Source organism: Populus alba, chromosome 2, assembly GCF_005239225.2.
Source record: "Populus alba chromosome 2, ASM523922v2, whole genome shotgun sequence".
NCBI lineage: Eukaryota > Viridiplantae > Streptophyta > Magnoliopsida > Malpighiales > Salicaceae > Populus > Populus alba.
The window spans coordinates 7,203,816-7,223,855 of NC_133285.1; the positions used below are offsets into that span (position 1 = coordinate 7,203,816).

General features: G+C 31.6%; 2 protein-coding genes across 2 annotated transcripts; both read left to right on the plus strand.

The window, feature by feature from the left end:
• The first annotated feature begins 1,416 nt into the window (after nt 1–1,416).
• On the plus strand, nt 1,417–2,597 carry LOC118042313 (cyclin-U2-2). The gene is made up of 2 exons (XM_035049955.2): nt 1,417–1,994; nt 2,118–2,597. The coding sequence occupies exons 1-2, from the start codon at nt 1,588–1,590 to the stop codon at nt 2,380–2,382; spliced, it is 672 nt and encodes a 223-aa protein (XP_034905846.1). The 5' UTR covers nt 1,417–1,587; the 3' UTR covers nt 2,383–2,597.
• Nucleotides 2,598–10,927: 8,330 nt separating this feature from the next.
• Nucleotides 10,928–12,934, plus strand: LOC118042279 (uncharacterized). The gene has a single exon (XM_035049905.2). It carries the CDS (start codon nt 11,367–11,369, stop codon nt 12,801–12,803), a length of 1,437 nt encoding a protein of 478 aa, XP_034905796.1. The 5' UTR covers nt 10,928–11,366; the 3' UTR covers nt 12,804–12,934.
• The last annotated feature ends 7,106 nt before the right edge of the window (nt 12,935–20,040 follow it).

Consider the following 20,040-nt stretch of genomic DNA (forward strand, 5'->3'; position numbering starts at 1 on the left):
ATGTAGGACTGAGACTGAGAAACTGAACGACCGATGGTACCTCGCCGTCCTTGGACTAGATGGACAAACTGGAAGATACGGCAGGTGCTGCAGGTTACAAAACCGAGATCTGATGATTTCGATGAGGGAAGCCAATGCACGTGTGGCTAGTAAAGGACCCATTGGGAATTACGAGCACAAATCTCCATGCAGTTGAAAGTCCATCTTTAATTGCCTTGCACTGCAGTGGGGCCGGAGAAGACCTACCACTCCGAGCAGATGGGTTCTCTCACTCCCATGCCCTTTCCCTTGCTCTTCCAAGCCCACTGTCGGCGAGCTGAACAGATGGAGAAATCTGTATAATATTCATTGAATGACAAGCAGCTTAGCTGTTTGTCTGTACTCTGGCTTTACAAAGTGGAGGCAGTCAAATCTTATAGTATATGATCATGATACCATCTTTCCTTCCAGGTCCATGCCATTTCTCTTTATTTTAATCACTGTCGTACTTTCTTGGCCAGTTTAGGCCTACGTGTCAACCGTAAACCAAAATCAAGTCATTTCACGCATCATTTTCATACAGTCGTAAATTTCACAAAAGCAAAGGTACCTTTAAAAAACACCGCTGACCCATACTCAAGCATTGTTATCGGAGCAATATAGCGACGGTGGTGTAATTCCCAATAAAAATCCTTGAGCTAGCTATGAATTATTGTTACATAGTTTAAGTGCATAATGAAGTAATCAAAATATATTGATGTAGGGATACTTTCATTATTTTACATTAATTTTTTTATATAATTAAATGAGCTAAATGATAGTTTGATATTTTAATAAATATAAACTAAAATAAAAAATAATTAACGTGTGTTGTATATTTTTTACTGGCTGAAAAATAGTTTTTATTATGGAATATATAATCGAAACAGTATAATTCGTCACCAATAATTATATTGTTTATGTAAAATTTTTAGAGTGGTTAATGTTTTAAAATATTAATTTTATTTTTGTTTTTTATTCTTTTATGAAATTTTATTTTGTTTTCATTTTTATTTTATTTAGTTTCAATTGCATTTTAACTCATAGTTGAGTGTGCACATGAGACTTGCATATCTTAGAACCACTTGTGTGTGATCTATGTGTTATAATAAACTGTGTTATTTTTACAAATACATTTGTAAATATGTTATTTTAGAAAAAAGAAATTCGTCATTATACTAATTTTATAAAAAAATGTAAGAAGAAAAAACGCAAACCTACCTAGCCCTTGAAATTATTCATCGTCATACCTAAAGCATCTCCGGTCTGTACCAAGTCTCTCTCTTGTCCCATAAAAAACAAGAAAGTTGAATGATGATTTCACTTATCTGGCTCTGGTGAGCGCACCTATAAATCCCCTTTATTTAACCTTCTAAAAGCTCACAATTTCCAAGTCCTAATAAATACCCCACAAGGCCAAAGCCTTTTCTCCCTCTCCCTCTCCACCAAGCCTACAGTACTCTAAATCTTTCGGGTATAAAATCCTTTTCAAGACCCTTCATTTTCCACAACAAGAAGCTAGAACTTCCTTCTTTATATTCCTTTGCCTTATAAAAGCTAGTCTCTCTAATGGCTACATCTTCTCTCGCAATTTCTCCAAGAAAACTCCGATCTGATCTATACTCCTACTCCTACCAAAATGACTCAAACACCCCACTAGTCATTTCTGTTCTTGCTTCTCTTATTGAGAGAACCATGGCAAGGAATGAGAGAATTGTCAAGAACTGTACGTGGGCTTTATCCAAGGATATCAGAACTCGAGTCTTTGATTGCCACGAGACACCGGACTTGACAATTCAATCTTATCTTGAGAGAATTTTTCGATACACTCGTGCAGGACCTTCAGTTTATGTCGTTGCATATGTTTACATTGATCGGTTTTGCCAGGCTAATCCAGGGTTTAGAATCAACTCAAGAAACGTACATAGGCTTCTTATTACGACTATCATGGTGGCTTCTAAATACGTTGAAGACATGTGAGCTCTCCATCTTTTTCTTTCTTTCTTTCTTTTCTGAAACCTTACGTGTGAATAACTGTCCAAATATCGAGGCTTTTCTAGATTAAGTGTTCTTATACAAGCAATTATATTCTTGAACAGGAATTACAGGAATTCTTATTTTGCAAGAGTTGGGGGATTGACAACCAATGAATTGAACAAGTTGGAGCTTGAATTCGCTTTCTTGATGGGTTTCAAATTGCATGTGAATGTTAGTGTTTTTGAGAGTTATTGCTGTCACTTAGAAAGAGAAGTTGGTATTGGAGGTGGATATCATATAGAGAAGACATTGAGATGTGCAGAAGAAATCAAATCAGGGCAACAAGAGGAGAAAAGATACAATCAGATTGCTCGAATCATGTTGTAGAGTAATTTTGTTCTTGAAATTTTGCCTGGCATGACGGTACTGGCTAGAGTGTTTCTTGTATGTACAGAATGATGTGTAAAATATATAATGATTTCTTGTGATCCTGGGCTTTTCTACTATAATAGCAGTAAAAAGCCAATACAGGTTACAGGGTGATGTATGTACTAGAATAATTTGGTTTCTGAAATGGAAATTATAACTATCCATTTGCTCAATTTCGTTCATTTGAAAAGAATTTTGAATATCAAATTCATGTTAATTATAATTAGGTACCAGAAAGGAAGGTGTTAATTTGGCAGAAAGTCACACGATCCCCTGATATCAGCAACAGTGATTCACCTGTTTATTAAGTTAATTTTGACCCAATAATGAGATCAGCATAAAATTCCATGACATACTAAATCAAACCTGCGTGTAGTAGAATTAATTATACGCTACTAGATTCTTGCTTTGAAAGAAAAACCTTCCCCGCTATCATTTCACTGTCGTCTGCCCATTTGTCAATTCCATAACCAACTTGATGATGAGAAAAGGGAGCTTATCTCTATGATGTTTTGTTGAACATCATTTAATTGTTTTTGTCTTTACAGTGTACAGTGATTGGGAAGGGAAACAAGAAGAGTTAATTGTTAACTAATTAGACATGGATAGAAAATTGCAGCAATTAAGGAAAAGAAGCATCCTTTTAGCATCTAGAAACACTGCCAAAGGAAGGCCGTAACACTTTTGTCAATTTATCAGTAAAAATCACATAAATAGGTTGTCTGATGATTAATTAAACAAGTACTGTGCATTCAATTCACTGTAAATAAATTAATTAACTGTGAGGTTTTCAAAACTAGGGTTCTTCTTCCTCGTAGATTCTTCTGGATTGATGGATAATAAAAAAAAAGAAGGAAGGTAGCTGTTAAACCCATGACCTTATTAGATTCTTGGTGAATTTGCCAAAAAATTGCAGTATTTTATGGTAGCACATTCTGAAGACACATTAAACTAAGCTATAATGTATCAGTACTAGCCACTTACAGAAGCATCTCCTGCTTCGGGTAATTTAATCAATTGGGCACACCGCGTAAATCTTTTAATGTTTTAGCATGTCCTATTATAATGCGCATTAAGACAAGCATCTAATACTATAGTTGTGTGTTTCTAATTTAAAAGAAGTGGCTCCATCACCTACCGGGGAACTGCATATTTCATGCTCCCAATTTAATTTGACACATTTGGTACAAATTCAATGGACAGTGTCATATAATAAATTGGGAGCTTGAAACATGCAGTTCCCCGGTAGGTGATGGAGCCACTTCAGAAAATTATAATATTTGGTGTTTGTCTTCATCATCCAAGAAAACGATTTATTATTGATTGATGTGAAATGATAACCTTCAACTTTAGCTGATGATCTTGCTCTTCAAATCAAGAAAGGACGATACAGACTAAATTGAGATTCCCTTAGTTTTAGTTTTAACTGTGAACAATATTTTCCATCATTGTATTGGAGAACGTAAAAGAGAAAAGGAAATCGGATGGAGGGTTTTAATCAATTGCACAGGTGGGCAAATTCCATGAGATGAGAGGTATAATCAAATATTTGCTAAAAGTAACTACTTTTTTAACTACGAAAAGCTGTGGTTGGCAAAATGGACAGCTCCCTCTAACTTTAGTTGATGACTTAGACTTGCGCATGCGCTATGGATTCATTTTTTTTTTAATAAAAAATAATATTTAAATGATGCAAATATATTTTTAAAAATATAAAAAAAAATTTCAGGGTTATTGTTTTGGCCAAGTTTAATAAGCTAATTTTAATTTTAATTAGACTATAAATAGACAATAGTAATAAATGAAAAAAAAGGTTTCTTTTAAAAAAAACACTGAATTACAATAACATAAAAAAAGCCTTTGGAATGATGAAATTTAATTAAAGAAAAAGATAGAACAATTAGCCTAAGTCAGAAAATAATATGATAAGCACATAGCCTAGATATAAGGAGCCAACCAACTTAAACTAACTCGTAAATCTCATGGTCTTAAGTTATAAGATTGGAAATAACCCAATAAAAAAAGAAATTGGAGAAAATCACAAAGCCATTTGCTTAAAAAAAACATCAAACAATGAAATCATAAAAGAAAATAAACAAAAAAATATCAATTCGCATTAACTTTTTAAATTCATGATCTAGGTCATTAGATTAGAAGTACCATACATGAGAAAACCATGGAATGTTAAATTAAACATTAAATGGATGAAATTAAAAAAAAAAAGACAAATATACAAAAGGATAGAAAAAAATTAGCAATTGGAAGAATGGAGATAAAAATTGAAATAAAAAGTAAATTAGAGGGTAAAAATAATTTTTTTTATTGAATGGTGAAATTGAAAAGAAAAATAAATTTGACAAAAGGAAAAAAAATAAGAATGATGACCAAATTAAAAAAATAATGCACCATGAATTTAGATTGAATTAAAGATGAAAATTAAAAACAAATAAAAAATTGTACAAAAGAGTTAAAAAAAAGATTAGAAATCAAAATAATGATGACTAAAGTAAAAAAAAAAACAAACATATGATAAATTAAGATTGAGTGATGAAATTGAAAGAAAAAAACTCTACAAAAGGGTCAAGGGCAAAAATTAAAAACTAAAAGAACATGGACCAAATCTAAAAATAAAATAAATTGATGGGCAACTTTGAAAATTTGGATTGCCAAATATTAAACCGAGAAGGGAAGAGAGAAGGAGAAAAATAAAGACATGGGATTATTGGCGTCAAAATTAAAGGTTTGTTCACAACGTTTCTGACTAGGGACGGAAGAGGCCGCCAAGGAAGATTCAAACACCGCCCTGAAAGCCATTGTTTGGCCAATAAGCGACGCCACATATGTCGTCTAAAAATTGCAACTACCCTTTACGTGCAAACGTATACGAAACATGCGCATCATCAATTATTTTTAATATTATTTAATATTAAATTACAAATAGCCTAATTTATTCCCACAGGATATTTTTAATATTTTTACTGTTCAGAAAATAGTAAAAAGACTCTACTACCCTATAATTCAAAAAGGGTGCATCAAAATTTTTGATGGCATGAGAAGTAAAACCGTATCTTCACTGTTACAATTCAGAATGCACATGAATATAGAGCTAAGGTAATGTGTCTGGTGGGCATCATCCCATATGATTTTGATGCACGGACCGCCTATGAATTAAAAAGGGACACGATTGGTGGTGGGTCCTATAATTGGAGTCATCCCATAGATTAACGATGTTCATAGTCCCAGCTGATGATTAATTATAAATTAGTGAGGTGGCAATATTTCTGGGGAAAAAGAAATAGGGCAGGAGAAAGAGGGAAGAAACTTGGTTTTTGTACTATTATGTATATTGTATGTGCATAAATTAGAGGCATATATTGTCGAGAGGGGACAATCTTAGTTGTGTTCTTGTTAGAGTAAAAGGTTTAGAGTTGAATACGTGATTCCATGTAGAAAGTGGTCGTAAACAATGATAGCACATCCAAGTATATATAAATAAATAACCAAGTTTCTTACATAATTTATATGCATACAATATACAGTAATGCCTCTTTTTTTTTTTTTTTCAGTTTACAGATCAGATCTTCAAATTACTTTTTGATGTAAAAGAATAGGGTGCTGGGTGTGATTTTCTATATCATGATTTTTTTTAATTAAATAAAAAATGCATCTCTCTATTTTCTTATTAATATTTTTTTATCATAAACATTGAATATTCATGAGAAATGTTTTATGAATTTTGACATTTTTTTAAAAAAAAAAACATGTTTCAACCGTCATGTTTCCCAACATATTAAAATATTCATGTGAAATTTTTCACATTAAAATATTAAAAGAATCATTAAAAAAAATATATTTTTTTAAAAATAATATTTTTAACAAAATATGGTTTCAATTAGTTTCCAAACACAATCATTACCACCGCAAATGAAAATTTGCTTAATATGCATTGTATCAGCATGGTATATATATTATAGAACAAAAGAAAAGCTAAACTAGCTCCTAACATCAGACAAGTCTGATTTTAAAATATGAATTAGAGGCGATCACAAACGAAATTATTTGATTTTGCTGTCGTCTAAATATCTTCTTGATCATACTGTCCCAAATATCGTCTAAACAAAAGGAATCCGCCGAAGTTTACTGTGCACGTATTTTAGTCCAGAAAGGTGTTTCTGCCTGTCCACCACAACTCTCGAGACTTCATAGTATCATATTATATTCTTCAAGCCATGATTGTTTTCGGTTGAAAAGAAAGGAAATATAAATAAATGAAAAACTATAATACTTTTGTAATGATAGTTTTGAGTAGTTTCAGCACAAATCCCTTAACACGAAGGTTCCCTCCCTCTCCCTCTCCCTCCCGTCCATTTCCTTGAATACATGTCGATACATCAAATAAATATAAAACACGTGTATATTATTATCTGTTCAAATGTTTTAATGGGTTTTTTTATATACAGAAATGATCGAGAGTCCAGCAACAGAATAATACTGGGCCTTCATTGTAGCTTATTGTTCCATGTTTAGCATACAAATTGATAAGCTCAAGCCCAAAGGGTTCGACACCGGAGAGCAGAGGTCCAGCTACAAATTAACAAATAGAGCACGGAATCTCATAGCAACAAGCATGCCCAAAAATCACAAGAAGTCCTTCCTGGGCTAGCGAAGCTACAGGCTGTTTCAGGAATCAAAAGCCCATTTATTGTTTAGTATCATTTATTTTCAAGTTTTTGAAAACAAATATAAAAAACCCGTTTGTTTTAGATTTTTTTTTTTGGATAAAAGAAACCAGTAACTCCTATCATAATTAAAAAAATACTTTCCATGTTGTTCAAGTCCTAAAGCGTGACAGACCACTTGCATCATTACAAATTTAAGGATAAAATTAAAAATAAATTAAAATTTAATAAAAACAAACAAGAATATAAAAAAAAAGGCCACAATTAAAACACCATCAAATAATAGTACAACTCTAAAAATCTGAGTGGCTTTGTGAAATTCTAGAGGAGGAGAGGAAAAAAAAAAAAAAAAAAAATAAAAAGAGTCATTAACAATATGTCGCACAAATAACACCACACACCATTCCATATGCGGAAAGGAGATACCTCATGCTTCTAATATTATCACAAAAGCTGTTGTTTGGATGCTGAAAGATATCGCACATGCTGTCAAAAGACTGCAGACACCTCTCACATGCTAGCTTGTGCATTGCATGTGTCAGTCAAATTTTATTTTTAAATTATGTATTGTATTTATTAAGAAACCAAATTGTTACAAATCAGTCTAATAACAACTAATAGACCCGTGAAAAGATTATATTACTTCTTACAACCAATTCATTGATTTTTCTAGAAGAGTAAATTTGTAATTACATTGTTATAATTCATCATGTAATGAATTTATGTGTAGAGTAAAACCATAGATTTATTTTATTATTTTTTATTATCTTCAACCTTTCATTTTTTGTCAATAAATTGATTTACTATGGAATTATAAGCAATACATGAGGCTTGACAAAAACATGATTTAATACAAAGAAAATGGGTTGGATGGGCGACGTAGCGCAGGCCTTGTTCTGAACGGCCTAGCCTGACCAAGAATTCTTGGTCGAGACAAGCACACACCTGGCTGGCCACACAACCTAACCTAGGGAGAGGGAAAGTGCCATTTATAAGAAATTGTAATGTGTCACTTCCGAAGGACCCTTTGCCGAATCCACACTTCTCCTTCCATACTCATGAGATAGGCTATGAGTAGTTTTCACATATCGAAGCCAAACCAACTTGAGAAAATGAAACAATACACTGCATGATGCATTGTATTGTTTTCCATTTGAGACTGATAACTTTTCACATCAAGAGTCCTTAATAAAATAAATTAATCGTTAAGCTTTGATTATGCTCTATTTGGATACCCTTGAAGTATATTGGCTAGTAGTAAATATGCTAGATTAACATATCCGATTTGAATAAGAGTAGGGCATAAAAAATTTTAAAGGGTGTAGTTTAATTAGTCAGATTTTAAATTTATTTTCTAAAAATCATCAGTTTGAGTTTCACAAGCTTCAGAATTACTAAAGACTTAAATGTTTATTAATTTAAGAACTTATAGGATTATCGAGATACGTGCAAACTAATCAGGATATCCATGTTAATCTAAAAAAAGAGGCTATAAAGAATTTCTTCTTCTTCTTCTTCTTCTTGTTTTTTATTTTTATTTTTTATCTCCCAGATAAACAAGTTCAGCTGTGGACAATCAGTCTGGAATTCGAGCATAAAGTAATTTAGAGTTGGTACTCGAAAGCAGCTATGTCGATCATAATTACACTTAAGCTTGCAATATACTTGCAACACTTCAGAATGCAACACTGCACCTGATGAGCTTGCATCACATAAGCACTCTAACAGAAACTAAGCAATCACTAAAATAATTCATTATGGAGCCAAAAAAAAAAAAGTAGAAAAAATTGGCCAACTTTATAGGGATCAGCTAGCAAAGATGGGGCTAATAAATTTACAAAAATTCATTAGTTTAATTAACACCGTTTGATGAAGTGGTAGGTAGTGCTGTTCATCGCCCAAATTAACTTCTGCAGTGGAAGGTCTCGATCACTGAGGACTATAAAGTGGACCTATACTTCAAGGCATATACTAACCGAGCAAGTTTCTCTACTTATCACTGTCACTACTTAAGCAAGCAGGTTACGGATGCTTTAAATGGAAGCATAATTAATTACCATAATTGATTGATTAGAGGCTAAACTCACTTCACTCATGGAATTCATAAATAATAGCTTTGCTTAGCCAATAGTTTACTGACTAATTGAAATTGGCAATGCAACTTTATTGACAGCCTCCTTTATCTTTCGTTTTAAATAGACCATTACAACATTCCTATGTACATTCTTGAAAAAAAAAAACTATTTTATATTAGATTATAATAAAATTTCTCATATTAATATTTGCAGAGATCTCTACTAAACTGAACATTTTGATTGGGAAACGATAATATTATAAAATAATATAAATTATATCATGTAATTTTATTTAGCAACTTAAACTATTTGGTTAAATTGTTTTTTTGACATGGTATCAGAGCCTTGATAAATCAGTTTTAAGTTCAAATATCATCATTTTTATTTATTTAATAAAAATTAAATATAAAATAATTTATATCTCTGCAAGTTTTAAAACCAAAAAGCTTTTCACTTGAAGGATATGTTATAGAATAATATAAATCATATCATGGACCTCACTTAATAGCTTTAAACTATTGAGTTATTATTTTTTATTTAAAAATCTATAAAAATAATGTTTTATTATTATTTTTTAAAATTTATTTTTAATATCAATATATTAAAATTATCTACGCAAATAACTTAAGGAGTAATTAGGACCCAAATGCCAGAGACAACCCTTCATGCAGCAGAAACCATCAGCCCAAACATATAAGCAAAGAGTATACAGTGCGCCATTAGCAGCATAGGAAGCAGACGTTGAACCAACAGCAGAATGCATATATAATATATCGGCGAAACAGGTTAGAGTCAACTATAAGCATGGCTTAATCAGGGACACAAATATACGTGGGAAGAACAATGCCAGATAGTTCAGCCTCTATGCCAGAAATAATGATTCTGTATACCTAATATCAGTGGATTGACGTACAAACTCAACAGAGCTGGAGTGAAGTTGGGCCAGGTACAAATTAATAATAATCTTTCACACTTTTTTTATAGAAATAATTAATTGTATTTAACTATAATTGTATAAATTAAATGAACTAAACCAATTCTCTTAATCATTTTCCTTCCGAGCATTAGTAAAATATAATACAACATACTTTCGAAGTTTTGTTGGAAAGTCTATTGAACTTTAATACACAATAGGTGATAGCCCTTCCATCTTTTTCATTCACGATTATTATTATTATTTTCATTTTTAATAAGAGTGAAATTTGATTCAAACACTACCTAATATCACGCAAGATCTTACAAATTTCTTTTTAATAGAAGGCTCAATAGATCTTAAACTACACAGTTGAGATAAACCCTACCTTATATATCCCTTTTCTAATTAAAACCTCTAAATAAATGGTAGAAATCTCAAATTTTAATGAGCGGGACATCCCATACACACTAGTTTTTCTTTTCTTTTATATATATATATATAAATAATATGTTAATGACAACGTCTAACACAATTTTCTAGGGATAATTTACTTAATCTTACATATAAACGAATTATCACATTGAAAGTAGCTTCTCACACTATCCCTGTTTGAAATAGGATCAAGAAGACCTAAAACTCAGCCAAACTGATCCGCATTGCACTCAAAATTTCATGAATAAAAGGTGGAAACAAACAAATAAATGTTTTTGTTAGAAAAATGACATGATACACACACACACATAAAAAAATAAAAAATAAAAGGAGAATGGTTAATTAGTGACAATCATAGTTATGTTACATAATATTTGTGTGGAAAAGGAGCTTGAACTAACCGACAAACAAGGAGAAGCATGGATTTTTAGTTTTCTTGGCTTGGAATTGAAGGGATATGAATAGGTATGGCAGTTAGAACCACCACTCTCTTCCCCTTTCACTAGCTCCCTCACTCACCACTCTTTCTTTCTGCCATAGACGTACGGACCTCCTTTGGTTTCTTTGACCGGTGGCACCACCACCACCACAATGTTGTCGAAATAGTCTCTAGCCCTCTTAACCAGCTCCCACCACTTGTCATCACACTCCTCAACTATTATTTACTCCTATCTGTCTCTCAACCATCACTATATCTAGAAACTAGGTCTGTCTAGTACGTACACCCCCACCGCAAGTTTTTCTACAAGAACAAACTTCACCCCGTTTGATCTCTTCCATTGTTATTAGTTAACCCCACTTCTCTTAGTTGTCTATTTCTCTTTTTTTCTTTTTCATTATATGGCTTTGCTTGTGGATCAACAATCAAACTTCAAACACTTTTGTAAGATTTGCAAGAAAGGATTTATGTGTGGAAGAGCACTAGGAGGGCATATGAGGGCACATGGTATAGGCGACGAGAATGGCAACGTCGATGATGAAGATCCTGCAAGTGATTGGGAGGATAAATTGGGAGCCAATGTGCCCCCAGGAACCAGGCGTATGTATGCATTAAGAACGAATCCGAATCGATTAAAGAGTTGTCGGGTTTGTGAGAATTGTGGAAAAGAATTCTCGTCATGGAAGTCTTTTCTTGAACATGGAAAATGCACGTCCGAGGATGCTGATCAATCACTTCTTTCGTCTCCAGGATCGGAAGAGGAGGATGGCACGCCAAGAAGGAGTTGCGGTTGGTCTAAAAGAAAACGATCAATGAGAGCTAAAGTGAGCAATTTGAACTCAAGCTGCCCATCAAGCGAAGAGGAAGATCTTGCCAATTGCCTCATGATGTTATCTAATGCAACTACAGTTGATCCTTCAGAAACCGAGCCTGAGGAGTCTTGTGCATCGGCTAGTAAGGAAGAAGAGCGAAGAAATCCGACGAATTTTATGGCTCCTATGGAACATAAGCCACCATTGGAGAAAGCCAAGGGGATTGCTAAGGGAATGTTTGAATGCAAAGCATGCAAGAAAGTTTTCAATTCACATCAAGCATTAGGTGGACATAGAGCTAGTCACAAGAAGGTGAAAGGATGTTATGCATCCAGGCTCGATCAAGGCATGGATTATAGTCTAGCGGATCATGATGAAGATGTGGTCACACATGAAGAATTCTTTCCAGCTAAATTGACATCCACTTTGCAATTCGATCGTGGTTCGACTCCTCCATTAATGGCTTCCACTTCAAAAAGGAAATCGAAAGTGCACGAATGCTCGATATGCCATCGTGTATTTTCATCAGGACAAGCATTAGGGGGTCATAAAAGGTGTCATTGGCTCACATCTAATACACCAGACACTTCATCTTTGCCCAAGTTCCATCAATTTCAGGACCACTTGGACCAAATTCAACAGCGACCAAAGTTCATCAACAATTCTGCGCAATTAGATCTCACACTTGATCTCAATCTTCCTGTCCATCAAAAAGTTACAAATCCTTCAAACATCGAAGTTTCTACTGAGATTTATTTACAACCTTGGACAGGAGTTGATGCAAAATTAAAGGATGCCAACAATCATCAGCACCAAAACGAAGATCATCATGACGACAAAGACAACAATAACAACGATAATAATTATTACAGTACTTCAGTTCAGAATGTGGATGATGAAGCAGACAGTAAGTTGAAGTTAGCTAAACTTAGTGAATTAAAAGACATGAGGACTAGTGGAAGCTCATCTCCTTGGTTGCAGGTGGGGATTGGTTCAACTACTGATTTGGGAACTGAAAAATTATAAAATTTTGTGACTCAATATGGGGCTTCAAATTTTTACTTTTTGATTCTTTAATTTGTCCAATTTCGTATTTAAAAACTGTAATTACAAACAGATTCGTAATTATAATTGTGACACCAGTCACTGTAATTTTTGGTTGGGTCCAAGAAACTTCAATCTATATTATATATATGTATAGACCCCCCCCCCCCACCCACCTCACACACACTCACACATCGTTTTTCAAAAGGAAAGTTTTTTCAGTATAATGTATAATTCAATGTGTTTAAGAGGAGTGGCTGAACTCTTCGCTAATTATATCCTCAAATTATTCCAAAACGAGTTCAACAGAGTAATCCGAAAAGTTTTGTGGCTAAGCACATAGATAGGATGTGCAATGCTCTCCTTCTACCTCGTAGAAAAATTATAGATGGGACCTGGTCTCGATATGATCAATGTGCAATGGTGGAGTCTTGTACTGATATTTAGAGGATAAATGATTTTTTTGTTTGTTTCGTTTTAGTTTAATTAAAAACCGTTAATGAATAGATACACTCACAAACACAAATCTATTAGCCTAATGTAAAAAATAAAAGATTAAAGGGAAAAAAATGGAAATTGTAGATGCATGATGATGCATTAGAGATTGGTTTCATACAACCATATTGATTCTTGTCATCGGATGTGCAATATATATTTGCATTGCATTTTCACCCAAGAAAATCAAATCTATATGTAAATTTTGTTTGTTTTTAGAAAAATATTTTTGTTTTTATTTTTTAATAATAAACAAATACTAAAAAATAAGTTAAAGGAAAATATGTTTCAATCAATCCTTGAATAGTGCAAATATGGAGAAAAATATTTTTCCTTGCACCTTAACCTTTACCATCACCCCATGCAAGGGCGGAGCAAGAAAAAAAAATTCAAAAAGGGCCCAAATTAAAAGAAAGTAAGTCCCCCTAAAAAAAAATCAACAGCAGCTCTATATAATGTAGAGAGGGGCTGGGAAAAAGAGAAGAAGTAGATCCCCCTTGAAAAAAAAGAAAAGTAGAGAAGTAGTAGTTAAAATTTTAATTATTTTATACAAGAGAGGGGTTGAGAAAAATTTCCTTGCAGGGGTTGGGGCCCTTACTAGCCCCCCTGCCTCCGCCACTGACCCCATGACCACTGTTTCACCGCTCTAACACCACCACCCACCATCTTATCATCATTATATTATAACCCTCATAACCACAATTTCCACCACTATTGATCATTATTTTATCACCAATATAACTATCATTTAATTATTATTCTACTATAACCCTTAAATATTATTATCATTTTCATTACTTAATTTTGTTCTTTTATCATATTTTAATTAAAAAAATATAAAATTTATAAAACAAACGCATTTTCAACGAAATTCGATCAATTTCTAGCCATTCTATAATTTTTTACTCTTTTGCTTATCATTTTTGTATTTATATTATTTAAAATGATATAAAAAATTCAAAAAAAAAAAGAAAAAGAAAAAGAAAGGAGAAATGGATGGAGACCAATTTGAACATTTAAACCCCAACCCTAAAAAGCTTAAAAATAAACCTTTTTGAAAACTAACATAGTTTCAAGAAAGTTAATAGGGAATGACACAATTTTGAAAAGTTTTGGGGGGAAATGATATAGTTTGTAAAGAACCGTTATTGGGAATCGTGGTTATTGAAGAACCACTATTCATAATAATAGTATAAATAAAAACTGTGATTCAGAATCGTGGTTTTAATGCAATTGTTATTTCCAATATCATTTCTTTAACAACCACAATTCTAAATTGCGTTTATGATGTATTTATAAACACCCGTATATATGGGCAAACAATTATTGTTGTGAGTATCCATAAGAATATCACATTATGTGAGTGTTCATTCATGCGAATACCCCTTCCTGAAATGTTTAAGAGGAACACTTTATCCATAAGATGATTTTGGGAAGACATTTCTGAATTACATGATAATTATGATGACGAGATCCTATAATGGTATGTTAAGGCATATTGATAGTTCAATTAACATATTTATTTGTCTATATTTTGATTTTCACTTGATGTTTTATTGTGCAGGAATGCTAGAGCGTACATACTTCACATATTTGGCAGTATATTTTTCATGAATCTTAGTGGGGCGTATGTGCCCCTTGTTCTAGCTACCATTGTTGGAGGATTTCCAACCAATTCCACTATATGGTTGGCCAGGTGTCCTTGCATATTTGTATAGGCATCTATGTCAAGATAACTTGGAAAAATCGAAGTTAGTTGGAGGATGTTTATTGCTTTTATAGGTAAAATAAATGCAATAGGTTTGTTATTTGTGTGTGTGTGTGTGTGTATGAGTTGGTTACTAATTGTTGTATGTTTTTTTGTACATAAAGCTTGGAGCATTTGCACCTGCATAGATGGATGTTGAAATTTTTTGATATTTATAAATATTGAGAAATAATTTTTTAATAAGTTGTGTGGAATCTTTATTTAGAAAATGATATGACAGTTACTCTTATTATATGTACATTGGCCTTTGATTTACAGACATCAGTTGCCCGATTTATATTTTTTGAGCTTGTTGATATGTATTGTCCAAACCTTGTGATGCAACGATTTGACTTTAAGCAATACATCCTTTTTGACATAGATACAAACGATTGGTTGCATTCTATTAGTCGTTCAAGTAGGCACACTGATTATAATAGGCACATTGATTATAATTGGATGATCCACCATCCATAGCATGTATCGATGTGGGAAGCACATATGAATTTTATTTTTAGAAAGAAACATCTTGTAATTTCTGAGGAGGATACATGGATTGGTTCTTGAGTATAACACGTTGAATCATTACACCTAACCCAATGCAAGTTCCTCCACGCAAGGAGATGGAGCATGAGTTACATGCATGTTGGATTCAAAATGTTGTGAGTATTAGGCTTTGACAAAAAAAAAACATTGTATTTTATTTATGGATTAATAATTTCTATTTGCTTCATATTAGGTTGGACAATTATTACATGATGGTTGATGTGATATAGATGATTTTCATGATCTCGACAATGATGATGGACTTCCTTATTATTATGCATCCTTTTAGTTCGAGACATGTTATACTACACTTGACCAGTTAGGAGAGACATTGAATTTAGATGATCTTGTCTCGGAGGATGAGACCACATAAACATGTGAAAGTCGTGCTTTTGATAAAACTGGTCCATCCACTCATCATCGCAAAAGACATAAATAGGTTCAAATGTATTATTATGTTATTTATAAATATGTTATGTTATTTTTCTAATTAAGAGTTATTTTTATTATTTCTAATTTTATAATATTATTTTTGCTAATTATCATGTTAATTTTAAAATTGTTTTACATATTATACATTCTCATACTTAGTTTATATAAACATGATTTAATATCGTTAATTAGTAAATGAACATGTGAATAAATTGTTTAAAATTTCAAATCATTCATTAACAACTTAAAAAATGCACATAAATAAAAAAAAAATATATATATATATATTTTAAAAAACACACATATTTAAGAGTATAATTAATAAATAAAAATAATATTAAAATAACTTCTATTTCAATAATGAGTTTGATGTTTGATAATTTATGATTTTATTTGGTTTTTAGTCGTGGTGATTTAAGCTTTATTTTATGTAAAATTTTGAGGTAAGTTGTGCTACTTAGCACAACTATTATTGATAATAACGGTTAACTAGTAGTTGTAAACACTCGTTATTGTTATTAGCGATTGTTAATAAAAACATGTTTTTAATACTAGAAAGTGTCTTATTTTTTAAATATTTTTCTTTTACATGTTATTTTTTTTATTTTTATTAAATTGTGATAGTTTAATTATAAATAAAAAACCTTAAATAAAGAAATAGTGATAAAAAAAAATATAAAAAATTGAAGTTTATAGAAGATGGGAGAAGAAAAGATCAGATTAAATGACAGGCGTATATACAGAGAGGTCCCGTAACAAAACCTTGGGGGTGGGGGGTCGTAGCGAAAGAAGAAATAGAAAAATAAAAATAAAAAATTCAAAAAGGAAAAACGTGACATTGTCTCCCTCTGTCCCTACTCATTTTTTTCTAGGGAAAAAAACACCCTTCTCCCTGCCTGATCCCGACTAGCACACCCAGCCATCCACCAAATCATCGCTAACAGCAAACATGAATGACACAGCAGAAATGAACCACCATCGCCAGCAGCCCCCACATCTCCTTCTCTTTCCTCCAGTCACAAAACCCACCTCTTCCTCCACGCCAAACACCACAAAACACCAAATTCGACGGCGACCGACCAACTGGCGTCGAGAACTCCCTTTCTTATCAACGAACAACAACACGAAGATGGCTAAGTGGTGGAGACAGTGAGAGAAATCGAGAGAGAAGGTGAAGTAGAGAGAACAAACATTCAAGTGACCAAACTCCATCCACAAGTGGCAGTGAGACTCACCACCGGCATAGAAAGGAGTAGAAGGAGCAACGCACACGATCAGCCAACAGACATGCTTCCACCCTTCATCAGCGTATGTACCACGCACCATAATCCAACAATGTTAGCAACGCGTGAGCTACACTCGTCGACACTGTCTCCTGCTGTTCCACCCATTTTTCCTCTCCTCGGCGATCCTGACAACTCCACAAGGTAGATTTCAAATTCCAAACATTTTTTGAATAATTATTGTGGTTTATTGTTGATTTTTATGTGATGTGACTGAATAAATTTTAATGCGTTGTTATTGATATTTTATTGCGAATGCTTGTGATATTTATATACTGTTTGGCTCTGCGTTTTAATTTGTGTTTTATTAAATTTTAAATTTATTTTTTTTTATTAAAATTAAGTGTGATTTGTACTTTTTGGAATCGTTTTGATGTACTAATATCAAAAATAATTTTTAAAAAATAAAAAAAATTATTGACATGTATTTTAGCACGAAAAACTATTTGAAAAGTAATTATTATCACATTGCTAAACACACTCGTGTTGAAAAAGGAAGACAACTCTGTAAGTATGATTTGGATAATTTATTTTTAAGGTGGAATAAGGTTAAATTAATACTCCATGATAGATTGATTGAGAGGTTTGAGTTGTAATAAGTATATCCAAAGTCTAATGATTTTGTTTTGTGCGGAAACTTGATGTTGTGATATTATTTTTGAGTACTGTGTTTGGATTGTTATGTTGTGATTTTGTTTTTAATTTTTGAGTTAATGTTGTTTTGTTTTTAAAATTTATTAATGTAGGTGTTTAAGATTAGTTTACATACACCTTGATCAATTTTTATATTTTTAAAATTAATGATCATACAAGTCTTCACTAATCTTGAGATTTGTGGAATTTAAATTAATAATTTCTAAAGAATAAATTTAAAATCTAACTAAATAAGCTATGTATTTCGACCTTGTTTTTAATTTGTTGAGTTGTGTGTTATATTTTTTTAATATATAACTTTATTAATAAGTCTATCTAAGTATGAATTAACTATCAATGGGTTGCCATTCTTTTTATTTCAAAATCAATAAAAAATGAAACACACAGATAAACCTTTATAAATTAATATTATATGATTATAAAAATTAGTTAATTAATCAATATATTATTTAAATTGAGATAAAATAAAATTATTATTTAATTAAAATTATTAATTTATTGAGTATTAATTTATCAATATTATACTATATTTCTTATTGATATAAAAACTCAAGTGATTTAGATATGAAAAAATAGAAATGAGCTTATTTCTTTACAAGAAAATAGAAAAAAGAAAATGAAAATCAAGTCACAACTAATAATTTAGATATCATCTAGTATTGTAATTGAACGCAGAAAAATTGTTTGGTTTGTCAAATAATTTTATTTTTTTTACATTGGATCTTATATATAATTTTTATTTTAAAAAATATTGGTTTTATAAAAGCTAAAATAATATATTTATTATTTATGAAGACTTGTGCTTTATTTATTTTACAGCCTGCATATTGTTTTTTATATTAAAATAATGAAAGAAATAGTGTGTAAAAATATGAACAAATGAGAGTATTTATTTATTGCTTTCAAGTAATTAAATTTTTGTTATTATTAATAATTAATTCTTTGTTTATAAGATGTTATTACCCATCAAGTTATGCAACTAGAATGTTTGTAACATATATCTCAAGATTTCAACAACACTATTTTAGTTTAATGTATTTTTAAATAAGGTTTTTGAATTAAAATAAAAAAAATTAATTATTTCTCACAAAGTGAATATAAAATTTAGATGTGAGAGTAAACACAAGGTATGAAAAGAAAAGAAAAATACTAAAAATAAAACGAAAAAGAGTGTACAAATCTAAAAAAACACTTGTAGGGAACTCTTTCTTAACTCTCCTTTTATAATGAATTTTAAAAGGTAAAATTCTACTTTTAATTTAGTTTCAAAGGTGCCCTTTAATTATATTTTAACAAATTTTCAATACCTCAGGGCACCCAGATGATTTTAAACGAAAGCTACTACTCCTGTATAAATACAAAGTGAGTTCATGTTGTGGCAAATTAATAACCATGATGAACATGTTTCCATTTTGCAATGGAACGCTTATTCAATCTGCCTGCTACTATGGTCCTCTAAGGCGAGCTTCACTTCATGGCTTGTACAAGACAATTGGTAGTGACAAGTACGACCTCTTAACTGTATCCCCTTCAAACTCGAGTAACATACCTCCTCCTCCTCCTCCTTCTTCTTATTATTATTTTGAGTCACATATTGAATTATTCAAATTCATTTGTGAAAATCTTCGGCATTTTAGATATGTAATGAGGTTGTTTGTTTTGTTAATAACTTTGCTCAAAGTAACATTTTAACATGTGAGGAGTTTTTTTATTAAAATAAATATTTTTATTTTTTTTCAGTTTAGAAATTTTTTTCAGCTATTTTGTACAAAACACGTCATTTTATTTTTATTTTTTTTTTAAAACATCGATTTTACGTGATTTTGACTTGAAGGAAATTTTGGTTTTTTGAGAAAGATCCTCTAGGTTTTTACTATCTTTTTAAGTTTGGTTATTGGTTTACCAATCTTCAATTTTTAACCAATTTCAACATTTTCTTTTTATTTCTTTTAATTTTATTTCTAATTGCATTAAAAACGACTCTGCATATTTTTTTTACTCTTTTAAATTGATCCTTGGCTTTTCAATTTTTAACTATTTAGCCACTTTCAACCTTTTCTCA

Excerpts from the sequence above, each read along its gene's own strand:
- LOC118042313 (XM_035049955.2), top strand. The coding sequence starts at position 1,588 with ATGGCTACATCTTCTCTCGCAATTTCTCCAAGAAAACTCCGATCTGAT. Across the intron at positions 1,995-2,117 it reads TCTAAATACGTTGAAGACAT|GAATTACAGGAATTCTTATT; the intron begins GTGAGCTCTCCA and ends ATTCTTGAACAG.
- LOC118042279 (XM_035049905.2), top strand. The coding sequence starts at position 11,367 with ATGGCTTTGCTTGTGGATCAACAATCAAACTTCAAACACTTTTGTAAG.